This window comes from Podarcis vaucheri, assembly GCF_965113315.1.
Source record: "Podarcis vaucheri genome assembly, chromosome: 8".
NCBI lineage: Eukaryota > Metazoa > Chordata > Lepidosauria > Squamata > Lacertidae > Podarcis > Podarcis vaucheri.
Genome location: NC_138766.1, coordinates 29,923,244 through 29,940,691, shown reverse-complemented (window position 1 = coordinate 29,940,691; position 17,448 = coordinate 29,923,244). Strand labels below are relative to the sequence as shown.

Below are 17,448 nucleotides of genomic sequence, written 5' to 3'. Positions count from 1 at the left end.
TTTCTTATTATTAGGAGACAACAGTTTGAAGTATGTTTGAATACAGTGAATTCTTTTCCAAAGATGCTGCTAAGTGAATTAAAGAATGAACCCTCTTTCATGTCTTAACACATAATTCAGTTTGAGATATCTAACTTTGATCCCAAAATTTCTGATTTTTAACCTACCCAAGTACATTGAAGTTTTACACCTTCTACTTCCCAGACACGAATATCTGCTTTCCAATATGCAGTATTATATCCACATAGATTCTGCTGTCCAATAAGTTCCCGTGCTAGAAATAATACCTAGCTAGAAAAACAAGTAATGCATTTACTTTGTTGCCATAATAATAATAATAATAATAATAATAATAATAATAGTCTGTCTGGCCCAGCACTTCATTTTGGCACAAGACACTGTTAACGAAACCACACCTCTGAGCCCCACAACCTGTTTAGGGGATTCTAACTTCGTAAGAGGGAGATGCTTCTATGTCCTGTCATACTGAAGAGGATTGTGTGATGGCAGTAGTGGATATTTTCCTCATTCCCGGGTGCAGTAAACCACTCGGTTTACAGGGGGGAAAGGGGGGAATCTCCTTTTCACTCATATGGGAGCTTCTTTGAGGTAAGGAGGCACCCGCTAGAGAAACCCCATTATCTCACTCCCCGGACTCTCATCACTGGAAGGAGCTTGTTTTCCTGCTTGTCCCACATGCATTGCTCACGTCCACAACAGGGAAATTTAAATGCTGGCAGGGGCCACGAGTCTCTCTTTTTTAAAAGAATGCTCAAGTGAAGCAGTGGGAGTGGAGAACGGACAAAGAAACCTGTAACTGACTGTGCTCAATTAATTAAAAGTACCACTGCAATCGGACCAAGCAGGGGCCATGAGTCTTGCTCAATCCCAAAATCTATCCCTGGCCATTGTTAATGTGGTTGCTAGGTAAGATCCACGACGAAACCCTAAGGAGCATTATTTTTTATAATTTTTTTGCGTGGGAGGGAATCTTCCAAGTATTATTTTGGGGTGTACACATCCAATGCATTGTGTCATCAGGGTCATCGCGTGTCAAAACGTTGCGGAAGAACAATGGTTTTGATTATTGCGGATCTTGAAAGAGGCATTCCCACGGCCGTGTCTTTAAAAGCTCGCCGGTTGAGGGTTGTATCCCTTTCGTACTGACACGCAACGAGACACGCTAGCGTCCGCATGTAAACTCAAAGGCACTGCACGATTCCGCTCGTCTGTAGCGAGCGATAAGATTCCACGCATGCGCTCCAGCGAGCCCGTGGTTGAGGCGCTCCACGCGGTAAAAACTTTTCGCGCCTGCGCTCTGGCAAGCAAGCCTGACGAGGAAAAGGAACGTAAGGAGCTTGTTGGCCGCGCGGAGCATGCGCGCTTGAAACCAGCCAAGTTGCAGTCACGTGCCCCTCCTTCCTCCTTCCAGGGGAAGCCACGTCCTCCGCGCAAAGCTGGGCGGTGGGGAGGGGGCGGGGCAGGAGAGGGGCGGAGTCCGCGGGCCTTGCGTGACAGGGCGGGGACGTGAGGGCGCCGCGGGGTTACGGTGGGCGGGACCTGGGCCGGATGAGCTCCTTTCGCCATTGCGTCGCGGCAGGAAAAAGTAATAACTGCCGCCGAGGGCGTTTAGTCGGCCCGCTACCATGAGGAGGTCCGTTCCCCAACTGCTGCTGCTCGTGCTTCTGGCTTTCCCCGCCGCCTTGCTTCTGGGCGGCGCCCGCAGCGGCCCAGGTGAGGCGGACCGACAGAGAACGAGCGGGGGCTCCGCTTTATCTCCGCCTCGCGCGCGTACGCGAGGCGGCGGTTGAGGGGCCGGGCGTGGGGGGGGGGAGGAACGTTCCTGTGCTTTTTTGAAATGGAAGCAGCGCGTGAGGCGGCTTCGCGCGTGCCGTTTCGGCTGGTGAATTCTGAAAGGCGGGGGCGGAGACTTCTGAGTGGGGCGGGGGGCTCCTTTTCCTCTGCTCTCTCCCCCCTCCCCTATTCGCTAGGCTGACGTGTCAGTCCAGACCTCCGATAGCCACATGGTTGCTGGCAGGTCGTAGCTTCGTTGACTTCTACGTTTCTCGTTAACCTCCTTTTTGAGGGACTCGAAAGCTGACACGTGTCAGCAGCCCGAGGTTGTGCGAGGAGTTTCGTTTCCCCCCCTGCAAACTCTACCTTCGGTGGGAATGGAGCGCGCAGCTCTTCACGTTGCTCATGTGTCTCCTTCGGTGCAGCTGTGATTCCTTCTGGCTGCTGCTGAAGGGGAAGAAAGAGAGGAAAATCACACATAGTTCCTCTTATTTCAGCACAGCGTTCAGGTTCGGCCTCTGACCCCACCTGGAGACGTGCGAGCCAAAAAGCTCGGTACGCTTTGGCAACCTTTGCCAAATGGACAACTATCGGGAAACCAGTTTCTCTTGTTCCCTTTAAAGAGAGGAGAGGGAAAGTTGAAGTGCAGGCAACTCACACGGAAGCATAACATTTCAGGTTCTTGTGATCAACTTGTTGCACTAGTGTACAAGCTGCAGCTTTGAGATCCTTGCTTTGAATGGGAAAGAAAGAGCAAACTCGTGCCCAGAGGAAACTTGTGCCGGATTCATAGGGGCTCAGCCAAGTTTCCTTGAAGGAACCTTGGAAGTCTGTAACTGAAGACAGTTTTTCCCAAATCTGTTGGGTTCTGTTCAGTAGTGATTTTACAGGTGATAAAATTGTGGAGAGCTTGGAGATTACTGATCTCAAAAGTTGGGTGTCTGAACTGGTAGAGGTCTGCTGAACTGTGTGAATTGAATCAAATTACTTTACTGAGTTCATTTGACAACTTAGAACATATCCCTGTGGTTGTCCACGGTCAGGGTTGAGACCTTCATGTTTTTGCTGAGTAAATCCAATAACAGCATTTAAATTGCATTATCATACAAATTACTTGCAATTTCTTGGATGTTTCTGCAGCAGTACAAGCCAAGGTCAAGTAAGTTTTGGGAGGACCTTGCTCAAGAAGCTTGTCAGTATAAATTGAGACCAGCATAGATTTGATTTTGTGTATCATACCAGCATATGAGTTCAATTAATGTTTAATTAAGTAATTAATCAACATATTCTAAACTCAACCAGATGGTGTAAACGTAGATTGTTTTTGATTTTGAAACGTGTGTGGTTGGGGTTGTAGTTGAGTACAAAATGAAGGAATACAGGGGCAGCTAGTGTAGAATACAAGTTTGTGATCTTATGTAGGGCTATTATTGATATGCAGGTGTGATCAAGGTTATAGGGTAGGTATACTTCACAGAAAATATTACACGTGCTTTCCAAGGTTAATTATACAGGGTGCGGTAACACAGCTGGAGGTCTAGGTGAGGGTTATGTGTTTAAAAGGCCTGCTGTATTTGCCAGTAACACTTGTCTCTTCAAACCTCCCAGCACAAAGCCTACTCCTGGCAGACCACTGGCATTATTTCCATTTAAAACATAAATCCAGAAATGTTGTGTATTTGAATTGTTAAACATTCTGGAACAAAAATCACATAAATTATAAAGCTCAAACATGAAATAAAACATTGCTGGTATTATATGCAGATACCATAAAGGATGGGTGATATATATGCCTTATGCATTCTGATATATGCCTTGTGCATTAACCACAAGGTGAATCTACCTTAAAACAGCATGAACTTGCATATCAGAACTGGGGGAGGGGGTGGATTGATTCCACCCATGTACAGTGGTACCTCGGGTTAAGTACTTAATTCATTCCGGAGGTCCGTTCTTAACCTGAAACTGTTCTTAACCTGAAGCACCACTTTAGCTAATGGGGCCTCCTGCTGCTGCCGCGCCGCCAGAGCACAATTTCTGTTCTCACCCTGAAGCAAAGTTCTTAACCCGAAGTAATAGTTCTGGGTTAGCGGAGTCTGTAACCTGAAGCATATGTAACCTGAAGCGTATGTAACCCGAGGTACCACTGTAATGTATATTTTCATTTATTTCCCCAGCGGTCCCTCACATGCCAAGTACCTTCCACAGCTGTCATACATTGGGTCAGCATTTTCATTGAGCTGTCCACCACAGACCCAAGATGTTTCCTTCTTAGTAACGGCTAGTTCAGACCTCACCAGTGTTCATTTGAAAGGGTGGGGGGTTGCCTCATTGTGCATCACTTTACACTTTGAATTATATTTGCCTCAATTGGAAAGATCCTTATAGTTTTATGGATGACCCTTCTCATAGTAACAACACCGATATCATTTGGGCTTACTGGCATAGGTTTATTAGTTTCAGATTAAAACTAGCACTCTTTTAATTTCATTTGCAGTGATTTTGTATTATCATTTTTTCTTGTACACTGTCATAGATACATGTGTGTTTTCTCTTGGGTTTTGTGACCTAATCAGTTATAACGTAGCTCTTCTGGAGATTTTGCATGTCTCTTCTCTTGGCTCCAATTCAGTTTTCTTGAACCTCTAGTTAGTGTTCTTTGTTCTGGAACAGAGTCAAATACCTACATTCCTTGTTGAATGGGAGAGAATTTATGCAGTTGCAATAGCATGTGCTTAGTGTTTTTAGCAAAGTGTTCTGATTGAGAGCTAGTTCCACAAATTAATTGCTGTGCATTTCTACTTTTGTTCCCCATTCAAAATATTTAGATAAATTCAGGGTAACTCTCTTTCAGCATTAGTAGTTTAAGATAACTGGAAAATTACACTTCTCAATTCTTGGTAGTTAGTTCCTGGCTGTGATAACAGATGTTGAATACACTCCCTCCTCTCCACTATAATGCCACATCATCATTCTTTCTCAAATATATAGGAGAGATCTTGAAAGCATGCTACTGCTTGGAAAAGTTTGTGTGGTCTGCCATAGTGCTTTTAGCATAATGAACATTTCAAGGAAATCACTAAAGAATCCTAGTGATAGAAGTCTACTATCACAATTTAAGAGATTTAGTTTAACGCTTCTGCTCAACAGACAGCTAAATTAAAGCAGTATGTTGATCTTAAGCTCTCTTGAAGTCACTTGAACTGAGTTGTAATGAAACTTTTGAGCTGTGGTTGCTTGATGGCACTAAGACCTTTCCTTTTGTAACATTCTGAAAGGGAAATTTTATTTGGAGTCTTCCCCGTGACCAAAAAAAGAGGGGTTGCTTTTGCCATACATTTGGAGGAGGTGTCCTAAAATCCTTTATTTCAAGCTCTTTAATGCATTGTCATGCTCTATTTTAGCAAATAGCTCTTTATGTGCTGTGATTGTGTAACTTTGTGGGCTGATTCAAACTAGCATACCTCCACATTCCAGAGTTCTGAACCTTAATAAATCAAAGTTGCTAGCTTGCCATAGTGCAACTTCAGTTGTAGCTTCTGCCAAGATATACCCCACTGTGGGGTAGAAAATATTCTGCATGCTCCTAAGCTGCTCACTAGAGGTCCTTTTCCTTGCCAAGTGGATACTTGCTACTTTTTAGCTGGACCTAACATGCCCATACTTTAAAGTTCTGTTCAGGGTTAGTCGTGGGATGACTTCTGTGTGTTTGCAATAATAGTTTTTTAAAAAGACCTTTGTGAGGAAATCTTTATTTTAATTATTTCTGTCCCTTCTGTAATGTATTTTGGTAGGATTTAAGCCAGTGTCATTGGCCTTTATGTTTCTAATCTGTATGGTGCCTAGTGCAATATTAGGTGGTATATAAAATTAATATTGACAACTCTGATAAATATCAGAGTAAACTCTGCATCTTCTTACACTGAACTTCTAGTGATGCTTTTCACTAGAGACATGAATGCAACTCACAACTTATCTAAACTGATAACTTAGTAAGTGCAATGAAACCTTTCAAAAGCAAAGTTAAACAATAGAATAACTTTGCCTACATTTAAAATAATTTTTCATTTACCTTGTCTCTAGGTTCTAGTTTGCTGGTGGCTGCTCAAGATGCCACAGAAGATGAAGAAGCTATTGAAGATACAGTCGTTGAAGATGAAGATGATGAAGCTGAAGTTGAAGAAGATGAACCCACAGAATTGGTACATCTACAAGTATTTGTTTCTGTTTCACAAGCTTATGTTGTCCATTATTGCATTTTTTACAGTAGATAACCCATTATCAAGAGTACTCAATTGAATCTGCCCAGGATGTTTTGCTCTTGAGGTAAAGCTTAAAATGCCACTCCTCCCTCTCCTCATCTGCATACCTGCCATTGCCCACTCACAGGGGGTGGGATGGAAAGGAGGCTGGGAAGAGGGGCACGGGTGGCATGCTCCTTGGAGGTCAGTTCTGCTGCTCCTCCAAGCTGTCCTGAGGCTGCCATGCTGAGACATTGGGCTGGCCCTGTCAACTGCCATAGTGAACATCCACAAATCATAATGCTTGAGTTGCTCCAACTGTAAGTAGGATATAGTAAGAATGGACCTTTGCTAAACCCAAGGAGCTGTACTGCTGGTCAAAAAAATGTGCAGCAGGGATAGAAATGCAGCAGTATATTGGGGAGAGGGAATATCTTTTGAGTGGTTGGAATGACCACATGGTCAGTTGTGGAGGGAAGAGTCACACTTTGAAATATCTGCATTAGGCTTATGGTGTTCTCTTTCCTAAGCCTGCCACTACAGGTCTCCCTCCTCCAGAACAGTTGCCTCTTGTATATCAAAAACCTAAAGAGAAGTACAATGCTTGATGGCCACAGTTTGTATTACTGCCACCAAGTTGTATGCAAATCTTACTGATGACTGTATTGCCATTAATCCTAGTGAATATTACAACAGCAGAAGGCTGGTTTTGATTATGTATAATATCACTTCCTAGGCACAATTATCAAATGTGTATTTGATAATTTACTTAGTAACTCTAAGCTTTTCTATACTTTGTACATTTGACCACTTCTGCTTTTCATGAAGCTGCCTGTTCTTAGTTGTGGCTTGGTGTACAAGCACCTATTTTGGTGTTTTGGTAGCTGTTTTGTAAGGTTTTGTATTGGCCTCCTCTTGTTACATGATAATATGAACATTAGCTTTCTGATACCTACTCTATTTGCAAAAGATAAGTTGCTCACCTCTGATTTGTTCACCTTCCCCACCCTCTTCCCTCTCCATTCCTGGAGTACATAATACATGCATACATAATTTTATTTATATGTCGCACTTCCATATTTCACACCATACTCAAGGCAGCTCACAACATGAAAAAATACATAATTGTCCTGGACAAAGATGGAGAAACCAAGTCTAAGCAGTCATGTTGCATTTAGTGGTTGTACTTCTTTCTGCTTCTCTCAGCTAAACAGAAAGGGACATGAATCCAGCTTGCAAGCAAACATCATTCCAAAGGAGCCCTGTTAGACAGAAGCAGCACATGGGGCTTTTGCTTTCTTTTTTTGAGAGCCAGTGTGGTGTAGTGGTTAAGAGCGGTAGTCACATAATCTGGGAAACCGGGTTCGCGTCTCCGCTCCTCCACATGCAGCTGCTGGGTGACCTTGGGCCAGTCACACTTCTGTGAAGTCTCTCAGCCCCACTCACCTCACAGAGTGTTTGTTGTGGGGGAGGAAGGGAAAGGAGATTGTGAGCCGCTTTGAGACTCCTGAAGGGGAGTGAAAGACGGGATATCAAATCCAAACTCTTCTTCTTCTTCTTCTTCTTCTTATGGGACTTGCTTCCAAACAGACACACAAAGGATTGTGCTCTTAATAATTGTTTTCAAGAAATTCCAAATATTTATTGCAACATTAATGTTTTTGCGTGGAAATGCTTTTATGTGGGATTTTGCAATAGTGGTCTTACTTCAGATATTCATTGCTTCACTGTTCGTCATAGGCTTTTCAAAAACATTCTCTTGTATTAGACAGAAGAGAAAGAGGAAGAAGATCTATCGGGAGAACCGAAAGCATCCCCTAGCGCTGATACAACCATCTTGTTTGTGAAAGGAGAAGGTAAAAAATGGCCTCCTTTTTACCTCAGACCAGCACACTTTATCAGTTTAGTCTAATTATAGTGCAACATTATGCAAGTTTTGAGTTGTGCACACAATTTCAGCTTAACCAGTTTTCTAATTTCCTCCTAGATTTTCCAGCAAACAACATTGTGAAGTTTTTAGTTGGCTTTACTAACAAGGGTACAGAAGACTTCATTGTGGAGTCTCTAGATGCTTCGTTCCGGTACCCTCAAGATTACCAGTTTTTCATTCAGAATTTCACTGCTCTTCCTCTGAACACGGTTGTTCCACCACAGAGACAGGCCACATTTGAATACTCCTTCATTCCTGCAGAGCCTATGGGTGGTCGCCCCTTTGGACTGGTTATCAATCTGAACTACAAAGACCAAAATGTGAGTGACAGCCTGGAAGCTTGGCAAGGTTTCCTTAGTGTTAAACTAGGCATTTGCTGATGTTATCCAGGAGTATTGAGTGATGTTTATCCAAGTGTGCCATTTTTATCTTGCTTAAGCTTGGGTATCTATTCTGCAAGTTCTGGTATAGCCAAATCCTTGATAGTATTCCAATATGATAGTCTAAGGTTTGTGATGAATGGTTTTGGAAGGAGACATTAGAGTTCATGTCTTGGAGCCTGATTTGAACAGGTGCAGTCTTGCTTTTTAAAATACTGCCTTACCTTTTTGTAACTCTTCACAACAACATTATACATTCCTCAATATCTGAATGTTCTGACACTTTCTGAATCTGAGTTGGTCTTTTTTGTTCTTGTTGTTTTGGTCAGCATAAGCTATCTTTATGATTTTGCCGCCTCCTCTCTCTCTCCCCTCACCTTCCCAAACCCAGGTAAAAAGCTTCATCAATCTCCAAATGTAACTTTATTTGTCCTTTTCAAAAGTTCTAGACAAACTCCACTTTGAGTGGTCGCTTTTCATCCCTTTATTGTGGACATTTTCTCCTAGTAAAGCTTTGAAAATGTGTGTTGACAACCTGAGGCCTACAAGACACTGAGTCCTGTAAGCTAGCTTTCTGTTTATTGTGATTTGCAATGTGAGTGGAAATTATAGACAAGAACAAAGCGCTGAGGAGCAGTTTATCCCTGGAGGTATATACAGTGGAACCTTGGTTCTTGAACTTAATCCGTTCTGGAAGTGCGTTCAACTCCCAAAATGTTTGAAAACCAAGGTGTGGCTTCCGATTGGTGCAGGCGCCCCGGAAACAATAGCCGACAGCCGCATCAGACGTTTGGCTTCTGAAAAGCGTTCAAAAACCAGAACAGTTATTTATGGGTTTTCAGCATTTTGGAGCCGATTTGTTTGTCAACTAAGCCATTCAAGAACCAAGGTTCCACTGTATTAACATTACTGTTACATCGTGGCTTGAATCTGTTATCTTGGGCAGCCTTTAATGTTACTGTATTTTTCATTTTAGGGAAACTTCTTTCAAGATGCTGTTTTCAACCAGACTGTTACCATTATTGAAAAGGAAGATGGATTAGATGGTGAAACGTAAGACTTAATTTAAATAACCTATTTATTTATTAATTCTTTCATAGGCTTTTATTGCCCCCCTTCATCATGCAGTCCTAGAGCAGGTTATCTACTGTTAATCTTCAATTAAACTTTGTAGCATCTTCCACCCCCAAGGGCCTGTGGAAGGTGTGTCTTGACCTAAAAACAAAACATGTATAGTAATGTGGGTGGGCACACCTCAAAAGAGCCACCAAAGAAAATGCCCTCTCAAGCACCACTGTCCCACTAAGTTCTAATAGAATCATAGAGTTGGAAGGGTCCCTGAGGATCATCTAGCTGAACCCTCTGCAATGCAGGAAGATGCAGCTGTCCCGCACAGGGATTGAACATGCAACCTCGGCAATATCATCGCCATGCTGTAACCAGCAAGGCATCTTCTGCTGATCTCAACACCGAGACAGGTCTATATAATCTCCTTTGTTGATTTTAGAGTAGTAACTCATAGGTGCTTTGCAGTTCTATGTGTTTCCCACACATAGCTCCATTAGGTACATGTTTTATTTGCAGGATTTAAGATTTAGCAGTAATTTGGATCATTCTTAATTTCTTTTTGTCATCTTGGCTTGGGGTGGGGAGAATTTATCTAGATGAGAACTTAGCTGTCCCACCAAAGTTATTGAGTTGAAACTGGTGTCCCTTGGTTGGCTAATCTGACTCCTCCTATCAAGAGATGAGTCCTTCATAAAGTGTTCTACAAAGTATAGTTGGGGTTGATGTTGGGATGGGCATATGAGTGTGTGTTCATTTTTAGGACAGCAACTGTCTACTTAATCTGGTAAAGGTATTCAGGGATGATTTGTTTAGTTTTCTTCTATTTAAAGAAATGAAAGCTTACTGGACCTCTCTTCTCCTTTTTCTAAACAAGGATTTTTATGTATATGTTCCTTGGTGGACTTAGCCTGCTTGTCATTGTTGGTCTACACCAGCTGTTGGAATCTAGGAAGGTAAGAAATTCTGCAGGTCATCTTTCCGGTTATAGATGCTACTCTGGACCCAGACGGTGGTCTCAAGACACTGTGTTAAACTAACTGGCTCTCTTTAATATGTGGATGGGCTGGTGACTGAAACCTGTACACACTGCTATAGGCTACCTGGAAGGAAAGATCATGTCATATATTAGAACATTGCTTTTCTTGAGGCAAGCCTTAATCCAAGGCAATTTTACACAAAGATCAAGCTACCATGCAGTAGAAGTGTAGCTAATATTTGCTTTAGAGATCATAGGCCAATTCCTGTTTATTTAAGTGATTTTTTTTCATGCAGTGGTATTCTCTTTGCACCTGGGAGGTAACTGGATTGCATCTGCACACACTTCCTTATAAACAGAATGTTGTAAAATGTGATCAGATGTTGAGTTGCTGTAGTAGAAGACTACATTAGCAAATCTTAGCCACAGTTGAGAGTGAAAAGTGGCTAAAATGCCATTTTTCATTTCATGATAAAGATCAGATACAAGTGTAGCATGTGACTCTTGCAAGAGTTCCACATGTCAGGCCTATACTTGATCCTCCCAACATGCGTTTTTCATACTGACCTAGCTTAACCAACTATATTTGCCACTTGAATACAAGAATATAACTTCAAAAATGGTTCATAGATAATGGCTCACCCTAATACTGATTCAATCAATTAAGTTGAAATTATCTGTGTTATGTTGAAATTTATCGCAAATTAGGATTTTCACATTTAAATGTTTGTAAAATATGCACACTGTTTTAAGAAATTATTGATGCTCCTGCCACCATGTATTAGAACTGCTGCTAGAATGTAAAGCCAGCAGCTTTGGGTTTGAAGTTAACCGCTATTGTGATCACAAAAACACGCTACGAGTTGAATGGCTTAAGTGGAGTTCTTTCCCTTATTATATCTTGTGATTAATGTTTCCAGAGAAAAAGACCAGCTCAAAAAGTAGAGATGGGGACATCAAATCAGAATGATGTTGACATGAGCTGGATTCCTCAAGAAACTTTAAACCAGATAAGTAAGTATCCATATTACCATAGGTTGTTAGTCCATTAATGAATTTCTTATAAAAAGATAACCAGCATCTTCCAGATGTTTGGATTCCAACTCCCATCAGCACTAGTCAGAATGTCAGTGGTCAGAAATATGGGAGTTGTAGTCTGCAACATCTGGAGGAACAATGTTAACTGCAATGTTGAATATGCCTGCCTCTAACTGTTTAGAAAAGGGATTGTTCTAAAATTGTAATTCTGTGACTAGTGTACAGGGTTTTTTGTTGGGTTGGGAGCTGTGGAGCTTTAGCTGTACGTTTTAGTGACTTCTGATTTCAAAAATTAGTCCAAATATGTTCTTAGATCTTTTAAATGCTTGTGGACTTTTCTAATATCTTTACTGTCTCTTCTGTTTTGCTTTTCCTGTGGCTTCAGTGCAAAGTAGAAGAGGTGAGACACTTTATTGGGTTGAGGCTTCTGAAATGTATATTGTGCGCTAATTAGGTTCTTATACATTGAACCCATTTCTGCTTAGTTGGTACACTTCACATAATTGCATGTGGTGTTAAAGTAATAAGGTTTGGAGGATTTCACCAGTATCTTGAAGATGCAACAGAAGTCTGGAGTTAATCCCACTTGGTACGTTTACTGTTGCATATCTTGGGGGAGCTGATGTTCAGATACTAACTTAGTTACACTGTTAACATGGTTCAGTCACCAGAACTCAGTGGTATCTGCATTTACTGGGATGTCATCTACTTCACATGCCTGATTTCCCAAAGGAAACCGTGGCTACATTCTTCAGATTGCCAGAAACAAAATAGACCACCGACAATTTTCAGAACACGTGATAGAAAAGTTTAATTGTCACATCACTAGTTCCATAGCATAGAATACTAACTATTGATGCTAAACAGCACTTTGCATAGGAAAATAAGTATTAACTCATTAGAGGGCTTTTTAAATGCATTAAGATTGCTGCTTGCTTGGACTTCATGATCATGGTGCTTTAACTGATAAAGGGGCAAATAGTTACTAATATATATTGTACTGTGTTTGTGGCAGTGAAGCCTCTGACATTGACTGAGTTGATGTGGTGGAGTGCAATAGCCAGCTGCTGTAGGAGCTAAAAAGTTAGGCCAACCTGTGTGAGTGCCAAGGAAGTTGCAACTGTGCATGGGAAATAAAAGACCACACAGGGACGGGCTATATTCTGGGAAGATAGGTGACGGGTTGCCGAGAAAGAAGGATGCTGAAGAAAGATTGCAGGGTAGGGAGCTGACTGAGAAGCAGAACCAAAATGTCTGAAGAATGAGGCTTAGAGGATAAAGGTGACAGGGAACTGAGCCAAGATAGCTTGATGGAGAAGGGGATCTTTTTTTAATAAAAAAGAAACATACCACTTAAAGTGCAGAAGGGCTGCCTGCTATGGGGGTGAGGGAAGGGGGCAGAGGGAGGCTCAACAAGAAACTAGCTAGAGGAAATGTTGCAAAGTGGGCAGAGGCCTGAAAAACAGGAATGTGAGAAAACAATAGATGGTGGAGACATCGAGTTCAAGAAATGAGCCCAGGGGAAAGTAGGACTCAGGCAAAACAAAGGTTGTATACATGGAAGGGGCTGTGTGAATAGGTAGGAAGTCATTAGAGAAGCCAGGGAGGTTTAGACGACGGCTAGGGAGCTGAGAAAAGATGTAAGGTTACTAGGTCTAGAGTTGGAACCCCACCTTTACATTCATTCACTTCTGCTTTGCCCAGTTAAGGTTGTCTGTATGCAGTCAAGACCAAAAGGTGGTTCGAATCAGTGTGTAAAATTCAGTCACCACAACTAATCAGCCAATTACTTGTAAACCATCTAGAAAACTGAATACTAATTGTGGCTTTTGCTAAAATGTTAGTGTAAGGTGCCATAGTTCTCTTTTTGTTTGCCCATAAGAGACTGATATCATTACCTTTTGGGGTATTTACTGCCTGAATACTTAGCATTCTTTCTACTTTGTATGATTTGGAATTCTACAGATACTGAAACTTGAGCTTGTGAATGTAAAGATTAGTTTTTGATTTGGCTGTCCTTGAGCATAGAGGGAAGTAGGGCATGATGTTTCCTTCATCCTTAGAACAGATACACACCTGTTCTATATTTAGAAACTGAAATAGAGCAAAATAATCTTGCTCAAGCCAACCATTGTCATCACAGAGCTGAGATTGAATGCTTTGATCCTGCATTGTTTTAGGAACATCTCGTTAATAGGCTACTAGTTGCATGTCCATAGCTGAGGAATGTATATAAGATGCTTCTCAGATCTGCCTTTTGCATGATCGTTCTTTGAGGGAATAAATTAGAAAATAATTTTCTCCCCCTGGCCCCCAAAATATTTCATTTAACTTATCCCATTGAGTAACTTTTCTTTTCCTTTTCCTTCAGACAAAGCTTCCCCAAGACGGCTGCCCCGGAAGAGGGCGCAGAAGAGATCAGTAGGATCTGATGAGTAAATACTGTTAGTACAGTCAGCCTTTATTAACCCAGCCATCCAACCCCCTCCCTTTTGTTTTTGCTTGAATTGGGAGTTGTGCTGAGAAGCCATATCGACTGAGGAGAATACTATGAAAAACATTTGGACTATAAGCATTTGGCTGTGTTCAGAGAACACTGCTAACAATGCACTTCTCATTCCTTTTAAAGAAACAATTAAGAATCATTGTGCTATCTGAAATGTGCCTTTAGAGTCTCTTCATTATGCTGATCTGTCATCTGCACACCTTTTGTTTCTGACATCGTCAGAAATGCAAATGTGTCGTTTCCTACCCTGTTCTGATTGTATCCTGTCATAAAAGAAGGTCTTTATGCATTTTCCTATCTGTTACTCAGAGTCATCTATCATATTCTTTGCTACATGTATGCAGCTCCTTTTTGGTACGCATGTTGGAACCTCTCATGAAGCACTGAGTCACATTTTTGTGTAGCTAGTATTCTAAAGGCACAAGCCGGTGTAACTGCTTTTAGCAGTATAGTGTTTGTTTTTTTACAATATTGCTGCTGCTGATTGACATAAAGCGCACACTGAGTCTGAGATCCCAAATGTTCTTACATGTGTGTCAAATAAGGGATTTCTACAGCAGCTGCACTTGTGAAATATGAATTGTGTGCTCACTTTGGCATTCATCACCCCCTTTTTTTGATTGCAATATAACTGTACATCTGTATAAATTGTAGTAGTTTGACTTGGTCAGCAGATCTGGTGAATATAGCAAGTTGGGTAACTTTAGAATGCCTAGTTCAAATGGTTGCAAATTGGTCCTCACCATTGGCCTGGTTTGCATGACACTCTTAAGTCAAAATACGGCTTACTAGGAGCAGTGGAACAGGCAGGCTCCTGGAAAGTAACTTGTAGCACACACACCCCACGGGCAGGTATGTTCTTGGCCATAGTTTGAGTTGGCAGGAAGAAAGCTTGCCCACAAGGCTTGGTTCAGACAATAAGCTAAGCCTAGTTGAGCGCAATATGTGAGTGAAAAAGATGCAGGAGGAGCAAAGAGTCTGCAAGCTCCTCTCCAGGAGCCTTCAGTCCCATTAAGCTATAATTTGGCTTGGCGTGTCATGCAGACCAGGCCATTATAATTGATGGGACTCTTCCACCATTTGAAACCCAATCATGGATAGAAAAATGCATTGAATTTCTTAGATAAAGCTGGATACAAGGTTTGACTTTCATGAACATGTCTTTGGGCAACAACTTACAACCTGTACAGTGGAATTGTGCTCTTCTGTTCCCATATTTGATTGTATACAAAAGAATAAGTTCTAAAATGACAGTAAAAACATAAATTAAGTTTGGTTTTTTTAGTCTTGTGCCTTTTTCCCTTTTTGAACTCTTATTGGTGTCTTACCTGTTTAAAGAAATGACTAGCGATAAATTCAGCTCTGCATTTTGCTCAGAAGGGAACCCCCCAACTAGGATCAATTCCATTATTAACCTCAGTAAGCTTGACTTAATGAGAAACTAAAAGTATGTTAATTTCCTAGTTTAAAGTCATGTTGATCTCTTTGGCTTAATTTGCAATTGTTAATAATGTACATCCTGTGGTAGCCTGAAATGCAGCAGCTGAACGTGGACTGGAAGATTGGAAACAAAGGTGTTGTATACCTTCAAAGGCCTCATTCGTACATGAAATTCGACTGTCATTTTCAGTTGTCTTTCCTCCTTGCATCAGAAAATAATTATAGCTTGATCGCCTATGATGCATATCTAAACCAAAGTCATTGGAATACTTGCACGTCACTTTACTGCTTAAGTTTAAAGTTGTTTTTTATATTTTTTAAAAAAGGAAAAGTCATGTGCTGCCATTTACATTTAGGGTTCCCCTTCACTGAAATAGTCGACATGGAAGGGATAACTTTTAAATACTCAGTGTTTACATTTGGCAGTATCATTTTGCTCCTCTCAGCTTATTAAATGGAGCTTTGAACGGGAAACCATTATATTTTAATTTTAATTATTATGTATTAGTAATTAATATGGTATTCCCCCCCGCAAAAAAAATACATGTGGCTCAAATATCCTGTTACAAAGTTTTATTAAACATTGAAAACATCAATTAGCAATCTTCTAATTTGGAATATTCATGCTTGTCACATTCAGCAAACAGGTAACGGAGGATAGACAGAGTTAAGGATGTATTTAATCTCTCAACTTTGGGATGGGGGAAGAGAGGAATCTGACTGGATTAATAGCTATACAATTCACCTTTGCATTCTAACTTGGGCCTTATGAAAGGTATTTTACTATACTGTTGTTGATTATACTCTAATTGCCTATAGTATTTGACTTCATATTTTCCTTCCTACCCAAGAGATTGGAATCCTAGGAATCTTTATTCCTGTTTTGTACATTACCCTGCTACTGCAGGTGGGAATGTTGTTCAGAACTCTGAAAGTCAGTTTGACATTCTGTCCAAATGAGTCTTGCTGCAGTTGCTCAGAACTACTTCTGTTGTCTTCCATCCATTCAGTGAATGAGCCGCATGTCACACAAAAAAGCTGGCAACTTTTTTCCATATTAACTTTTTAAAGCACAATCGCCCCACTGCAAGGCAAATCAAATAAATGTGTGAACAGCACAATTCCTGTTAATAGTATGGTGACTCAGAATTGTGGATGTGGCCTAAACTTGCATGGACTTATCTAAAGCACAAATTACAATTATTTCAAACTAACTTTATTGTAGCTTGAGTATTTATCTCAATTTTGTTTCCCCTATTGATTTTGGATGCTGCTTTTTTAAAAAAAGAAAAAAGAGATCTGCACATAGAAAAACAAGTTGGGAAGATTGTAACAGAGCCTTTTTCCTTGATGTGCTTGCTTTCTATTTATAGAGATTTTGAGGGGTGAAGAAGAAAACACTCAGCCTTCATTGCACTCAGAAGTAATACATGCAGACACAGGTTTACTTCCTCTACTGTTTTGAGGAAAGACTCCACAAAGTTTAAGAGAATAAAAACAACATTCTGAGGAAAGTTGAGTTGAAGTACCTTGCAGCTTGCAGGAATGTCAAAAAGTGCATTATTAAAAATACTTTTGCCAAAGTGAAAATGAAGTCTAACCTATATTGTTCTGTTACTCCTTTTAAAAAAGAAAGAAAGAAAGAAAGAAAGAAAGAAAGAAAGCCTGATGCTGAACCAGCAAAAAGCTACGTTCAGCCACAGTATTTTAATACCCTCAGGGCAGAAACCACATCTATACTCCTATCATAGAATCTTTGTATATAATAGCTATATTGTGAAACATCACATACCAAGGGATTGGGTTCCTTGTGAAGAAGATGGCAACTCATCTTGCCTTAGAGTACTAGGAACATGTGCAAAAATGTAAGATTCCTGGAACGTTGTCGGCTGTTAAAAATGAGGTTCTGAAACTCAGGATTTGCTCCATTACTAGTAATGTATTTTTGTTAATAACTGACAAAAAGTGTCAATCTCTACTTTTGGAGAGTAGAGGGAAGAAATGAAAAATTCCTATTTCACAAATAATTCACATCAAAATCTAGTTTGGGGAAGTGATTTGTCTGTGCCATCTGT

At 40.9% G+C, this 17,448-nt stretch overlaps 1 protein-coding gene across 2 annotated transcripts; it reads left to right on the top strand.

The window, feature by feature from the left end:
• The first annotated feature begins 1,531 nt into the window (after positions 1 to 1,531).
• On the top strand, positions 1,532 to 15,203 carry SSR1 (signal sequence receptor subunit 1). Of its 2 annotated transcripts, none has more exons than XM_082234656.1 (8): positions 1,532 to 1,734; positions 5,878 to 5,996; positions 7,804 to 7,891; positions 8,023 to 8,285; positions 9,322 to 9,398; positions 10,288 to 10,366; positions 11,310 to 11,403; positions 11,813 to 11,892. In XM_082234656.1, the coding sequence occupies exons 1-8, from the start codon at positions 1,647 to 1,649 to the stop codon at positions 11,875 to 11,877; spliced, it is 873 nt and encodes a 290-aa protein (XP_082090782.1). In that variant the 5' UTR covers positions 1,532 to 1,646; the 3' UTR covers positions 11,878 to 11,892. The 2 variants fall into 2 exon arrangements, with proteins under 2 accessions (XP_082090782.1, XP_082090781.1); XM_082234655.1 differs by lacking the exon at positions 11,813 to 11,892 and adding an exon at positions 13,799 to 15,203 and having other exon boundaries at positions 1,536 to 1,734.
• The last annotated feature ends 2,245 nt before the right edge of the window (positions 15,204 to 17,448 follow it).

Bases quoted from the DNA above. Each gene is read 5' to 3' on its own strand.
- SSR1 (XM_082234655.1), top strand. From the start codon at position 1,647: ATGAGGAGGTCCGTTCCCCAACTGCTGCTGCTCGTGCTTCTGGCTTTC. The intron at 5,997-7,803 runs GTACATCTACAA...CTCTTGTATTAG, and splicing joins AAGATGAACCCACAGAATTG to ACAGAAGAGAAAGAGGAAGA. The intron at 9,399-10,287 runs GTAAGACTTAAT...TTTCTAAACAAG, and splicing joins GATGGATTAGATGGTGAAAC to GATTTTTATGTATATGTTCC.